The sequence below is a fragment of the Nanorana parkeri genome, unplaced genomic scaffold (assembly GCF_000935625.1).
Source record: "Nanorana parkeri isolate BGI_ZX_2015 unplaced genomic scaffold, ASM93562v1 scaffold237, whole genome shotgun sequence".
NCBI classification, from domain to species: Eukaryota; Metazoa; Chordata; class Amphibia; order Anura; family Dicroglossidae; genus Nanorana; species Nanorana parkeri.
The window spans coordinates 570,186-576,471 of record NW_017306505.1 but is presented as its reverse complement, the minus strand read 5'-3'; the positions used below and the strand labels follow the sequence as shown (position 1 = coordinate 576,471).

Below are 6,286 nucleotides of genomic sequence, written 5' to 3'. Positions count from 1 at the left end.
CTTTTTTTTTTTTTTTTTTTACTAAAGCCATGTCCATAGTGTAGTAGTCACAGGTGTAGTTTTATAGCTTTTTGTATCCTCTCCATGAACTGTGGTTGTTTTCACAGTGTGTTTGGTGGGTTCTTCGCTGGACGCTTGTATCGCACACTGAAGGGGCACCGGTGGCGCAAAGGAGCTTTTTGTGTGAGTATTCAGTTTTCACAATGTAACATTTGGTCCTGTCTGTAGAAGGATAGACACTATACAGAAAGGTGTGCTCTGAGGGTTATACTCCGCTGCATAAGTAATCAGACATAAGAAAACGGAAGACTGGAATGGGAGACGGGCCATGAAATGTTCACCATGTGGCAGTTAACCCTCGGAGGTGGAACATAGGAACAGACTAAAACAGCAGATTGCTAGGCCATGCTACAACAAGCACAAGCTTGTGTAATTCAATAAAGGAATACACCGTGCTTTACACTCTTGTGTTTATGGGGTGTAGCAAGCAACAGCACAGCCACACATCTCCTGCCTGGGGTAAAATGCCCCAAATATTCTTAGGCAGCCAAGTGCTGTTGATGACCAACTGAATCTTACGGCACCACAGTGGTAGAACTGTGCTGTGGCATTGGGATGACCACGAATGCAGACTCTGTGGAAGGGAGCATCCGCTTTAAGAACTGTGCTGTGGCATTGGGATGACCACGAATGCAGACTCTGTGGAAGGGAGCATCCGCTTTATTAACCTTGTCTGTGTACTCTACTTTAAAGGAGAACTATGGGGTCATTGTTTTTCCCCATAGTTCTCCTTAGGGTAACGGGAGGACACAAACTAGCGTCCTCCCGTTACCCTAAGCTCAGTATATATGGAGCTGTACTGAGACGCCGCAGCCGGAGCGGATCCCGACTTAGACGACGGGATCCGCCCAGCTGCGTTAGTGACAGCTGGCTCTGCCTATCTAGAGGCAGAGCCAGCTGTACCCGCCCCCTCCCCCGTCCGTTCCGCCAGTCAGCGCTCTCAGATCGGAGAGGGGAATCCAGCCCCTCCCCCTGTCACGGCAGAGAGCCGTGACAGGATCGAGAGGTGAGCGAACCGGGTATGTGTTCGCTCACCTCCTGATCTACTGAGCCGACCTGTGACAGTCTCATTGTCACAGGTCGGCTAGAACTATGAGGTTCTCCTTTAACATTTTTATTGGGGCAAATTTGTGCAATACATGCAAATGTTCCTGTGTTTTATCCCTTTAAGAACTCTACCAGAACAGAAAAATTCCAGTTGATCTGCTAGAAATGCAGTGTGCTCCTGTAGTGCTCTGACAACGCTGCCTCTGCACTGAAATCCCAAGCACTGTTGTCAACCTGCCCTGTTCTCCTTTGCTGGACATCTAAAAATCTCCCATAATTTATGGAAGGGTGAAGGGGAGTCATTCTGTAGTCCAGCAGGGAAGAACTGGACAGGCTGGGAGCACTGTTTGCGTTTTTTTATTTTTTAGAGCAAAGCCAGAGTTGTCAGTTTACTACAGGAAGTTAGGAGCTCACTGGGTTTCTGTCAGTTGTTTTAAAGAGACAAAAACGTACAGTGCACACGGTTTTCTTTTTTCTATTTTGCCCACACATACAGTTTAACACCAAAGCCCTATAGGACCTTGGTGGCATCAGTGCCACAGCGTGCAGCTGCTTTTGTCAGGACCACAGTGGTCCCTATACACCTTTGATCAGCAGTCTCTAGTCCTTCTGGCCACTAAGTAAATGTCCTTGTGTTGTCACTCCCATATACATTCACATTCAGAGAGACAAGTGAAGCTTCTTTAGAATTGGGATTAAATTTGGGCACCCTTTTCTGGCTGATGCATCCTGCTGCTGTGCAATTGTCTTTATACACTTGCCATGAATTTCCCCTCCCATGTGCATCTTTATAAAGTGATGAGCTGCAATGAATTTTTGCATTAGTGTGAATAACGTCTTGCATTTTCAGACAGCGACGCTCTACCCCGGAGTGGTCTTTGGCATTTGTTTCGTGCTGAATTGCTTTATCTGGGGGAAGCATTCTTCGGGCGCAGTAAGTATGTTTTCAGAGTTTGCCTTTTGAGACGGCAATCCTGACTAAGTGAGCTAACACTTCTATGTCCCTCCAGGTCCCGTTCCCTACCATGCTGGCCCTATTGTGCATGTGGTTTGGAATCTCACTGCCGCTAGTCTACTTAGGCTATTACTTTGGCTTCCGCAAGCAGCCATATGACAATCCTGTCAGGACCAATCAGATCCCACGCCAGATCCCAGAACAGCGCTGGTACATGAAGAGGTTTGTCGGGTAAGTTCCTAACTTTTCCTATTGATGTTTTTCTTGAACTTTCTCAGTTTTTAGTCTGGTGCTAAGTACTTTTATTAAAGTGGTGGTGTCCTGTGACCATGCAGGACAGGCTCACTGTATTGCCGCCCTGCTCAGCAGAACATTATTATCTTCCTTTTGCTCACCCACTGCTTTGTTAAACTCTAACTAAATGTTACTATCAGAACTACGTACGTTTTGTAGAATTACTTGAACGTGTCCTAATATCCTGCTTCTCTTTCAGGATCCTCATGGCTGGAATTTTGCCTTTCGGCGCCATGTTTATTGAGCTGTTTTTCATCTTCAGTGTAAGTACATTGGTCTGGTATTCTGAATAGGCTTGTGGAGTGCAAAATGAAACCGTGCTAAAATTAGTGAAATAAAACAATACTGAGGGTGCTTTCCCTATTTATAATGGTCTGGCCCTCTAGCAACTTCAGCGCCAAATTATAGCTGATCTGCCTAAAAACGTCAGGTGGTCATAATAATCTGGCCACTCTCTGTGTGTGTGTGTGTGTATATACATATGTATATATATCATTAGCATACATCTAATTGCCACCTAAGTGGAGTTTCTAAAAAAAAAAAAGCCCAAAACCTGATTTCTAGTAAATCTGACACTTGAATACAATGAACTGGGCAGAAATGCCAGGAACAAAGAGCATATGCTTACATTTGAAGTCACATTAAAGTCTGTGTAAAAAAGTCTGTTTATTGATAAGAGATGTGTTAATAAGGCAACATTTTCCGGGGGTTTTGTGTGACCCACTTCATCAATATTTTCTATATCTCACCTTAAAGGAGATCTATGAGGCAAGTGATTTCCACTCATCCTCATAGCTAGAGCCGCAGTGTGACAAAGAAGCTGTCACGGATCGGCTCTATCGATGGGGAAGTGAGCAGAAACATGCACCGATTCGCTCACTTCCCGATCGTCTCCTGTCACCGCTCCCTGCATGAATTTCTCCCTCTCCGATCCTCCAGCGCTGAGTGGAGGAACGAATGGGTAAGGGGGCACAGCTGCCTCTAGATAGGCAGAGCCCGCTGTCACTCACATAGCTGGGTGGATCCCGGCAGTGGCGCTCTCAGTATCTCGCGGGCAATAACCCGCTATATACTGTGCTTTGGGTCATGGGAAGAGGTTAGTATATGTCTCTTTTAAATGGTACCCAGTGACCTCTTTGGTTTGATATCTGCCCTTTCAAGTTGTGGGACTTTTAAAGCCTTACAGAAGGAGACTGATTGTTAGAGATCTAGCGCCACAGAACTCACGCCGGCTGTTTGTTGGTTAATGTTCTTTTAAAATCATATTCACTGGGTATGGGACCAGCATCTTTGCGCAGCTGCTAGTGTTCCTTATGCAGTCATACTCTGCTGTCTAGTGTAACTGCTGTTCTGTTTTAAGACTACTGAAATGTTAGGTATTCCATTAGTTGAGCTCTCAGATGATAGCAGGAGAAAGGGGTGAAGCTTTGTAAACTTGGTTTGCCTGAAGCCAAGAAGTGTTAAAAGAACACTCCTTCTTTAATATCTCAATGTGCACTAAAACTATGCAATTTATTTCAGGCTATCTGGGAGAACCAGTTCTATTACCTCTTTGGCTTCCTGTTCCTGGTGTTCATCATCCTCGTGGTGTCATGCTCCCAAATCAGCATCGTCATGGTTTATTTCCAGCTGTGTGCAGAGGTGAGATATGTGGGTAATGGGGCGATGAATACATTTGTTTGACCGTCCAGGGAGAAGGGTATGTGTGCCCTTCTCTCCCAGACATTTAAAAAAAACAATATCTGCTTTATGTGTCAGTGATATGCCTTGTAAAGTGGCCCGATAGTTATCATTGCATTGTGTATCACTCGGCATCTACAGGTCATATCAAGTGTAATACACATGGGCAATTTTTGAAATCTTGTAGCAAAGCAGCATTCTTGAAGTCCTTCATGCACCCTTCAGCTCTATACTGGGAGTGCTTAATACAAATCATAATTGAAGGGCTCTACAGGTTTTTAGACACATACATACAGCAGGCTTCAGCCAGGCCTGTCCCTACACTAATGGCTGCCTTGTGGGGGGCAGTGCTGCCATTATATGATTGGGGGTGCTGTCAGTGGCACTGTCCGGCTTCCCGATCAGCTCCAGCAACCAGTGACAACAGTGAGCTGGGTAGGATGCTGGACAGAACGTCACAGATTGCTGTGTATGTGTAAGAAATACACATACCCCTTCCAGATTTGCAGCCTTCTATGTAAGATCTTTGTGAATATTATTGTGGTTGTATTGTCTGCCACCTTAAAACACATCTCTGGCAATGCACATTGTAACAAATAATTATCTCTGTGTCTTAGGACTACCGCTGGTGGTGGAGGACGTTCCTGGTGTCCGGCGGATCTGCGTTTTATGTCTTGGTTTACGCTGTATTCTACTTTGTAAATAAGGTACACGTGTGGCTCCGTTTGTCTTCAGTTTAGGTCTGTTTGCATAGAAATGTAGGTTAAAAAAGGCCAGTGTCCATCAATTCAAAGATCTCAAGCAAGTATGACCATACATATCCTTCTTGACCCCACTAAGTATGTGGATTGGTTCCTTGGATCCCCCCCAAAAATAATGTCCTTAGTAATTATATCTTTGGAATAATCTTAGGGGTACATTTAAAAAGCAGCTGTAAGGCCGTACCACAGATTCACAGAATGGAAGAAACAGGAGCGGGAAGATTCTTGTATTGTAGGTCATGAAGTTCTGCTTCCTCTCCGGCATGGAGAACAGTGATAAGTACAGCTTACCTAATCTCACTCCAAAGAGATTGACTAGTAAGGTGGATAGTCTGTCAGGGGAACACCGTCTTAGATCGGCGGTTCTCAACCTGTGTAACCTCAGGGCCCACATTTGTCCTCGGTCATTAGGTCGCATTGACGCATTGACATTGGGCGATTGAACTGCGGGTAGGAGGTGCGTTTAGGGGTGCCATTCAAATGAATCGCAACGCACCTCCCACACCAGAATGCATAGTAGGTGCAATTGCGTGGTACAGTGTGTTAATGGCAGAGGACTGTTCAATTAACGCACTGTTCTAGTGTGAACGGGCCCTCAAAAACATTGACAGACACACGCAATCTCGCACACATATAGACACTCCAAAAGAAACATTTTAATTTGTTTTACTTTTTTTAAGATCCACCCATTCTCCCTACCTTACAAGAACCGGAGTGGATCCTCAGCTTAGGGTCCTGTGTTGGTTGCTGTGCTGTGACGGAGCTCCATCCATATGTGCATTGCTTGTACAGCTCCCTTGCACTCTCTGTATAGGTGCCAGGAGCCAGAATGTGACGTCACTCCGGTCCAGGCACCTCTACAGCACATGTAAGGGAGCTGTAAGCAATGTACGTATGGATGGAGCTCCTTCGCGGCCATATCTCCAGCCCATCCCAGCCCACCTCAAGCTGACACTAGGCCAGGCACCATATTCTGAATAGCTGCTTGGCGCAAGGAATGGCAGTGCTGCGCTAGGGGAAGGCTGTGGCATGCGACTACCCACTGAACACGGGTTCGCGACCCACTTTTGTGTCACAACCCACCAGTTGAGAACCAAGGTCTTAGATAATCTCGCACTGCACATATACAGCTGAAGGCACAGGAAGTTCACTGCTATTTTTTTTTGTCTACTTGAATTAATCACATACACTATGTTATGCTTTTTGTTCTCTTTTAGCTGGATATTGTGGAGTTCATCCCATCCCTGCTCTATTTCGGCTACACCACCCTCATGGTTCTGTCCTTCTGGCTCCTTACCGGCACTATCGGCTTCTACGCCGCCTATATGTTCATCCGCAAGATCTACGCAGCGGTCAAAATAGACTGATGCCAGAGCTCCCTCGCCGTACAATCCCAGCACAAGGCAGAGCCGGTCTCCTCCTCTCAAGACGCCAATACCAGGGAGCCGCCATTTAATCAAAACCCATCATCCTCATCCAGAATGTAAAC

At 45.8% G+C, this 6,286-nt stretch overlaps 1 protein-coding gene across 1 annotated transcript in view; it reads left to right on the top strand.

The window, feature by feature from the left end:
- The window catches only part of TM9SF4 (transmembrane 9 superfamily member 4), a 27,472-nt gene extending 21,192 nt beyond the window's left edge, over positions 1-6,280 (top strand). The window contains exons 13-18 of the mRNA XM_018556431.1: positions 1,958-2,041; positions 2,118-2,293; positions 2,556-2,619; positions 3,878-3,997; positions 4,654-4,743; positions 6,015-6,280. Of these exons, the coding sequence (XP_018411933.1) occupies positions 1,958-2,041; positions 2,118-2,293; positions 2,556-2,619; positions 3,878-3,997; positions 4,654-4,743; positions 6,015-6,164 (684 nt within the window). The 3' untranslated portion in view covers positions 6,165-6,280. The remainder of the gene's footprint in view (positions 1-1,957; positions 2,042-2,117; positions 2,294-2,555; positions 2,620-3,877; positions 3,998-4,653; positions 4,744-6,014) is intronic.
- Positions 6,281-6,286: the final 6 nt, after the last annotated feature.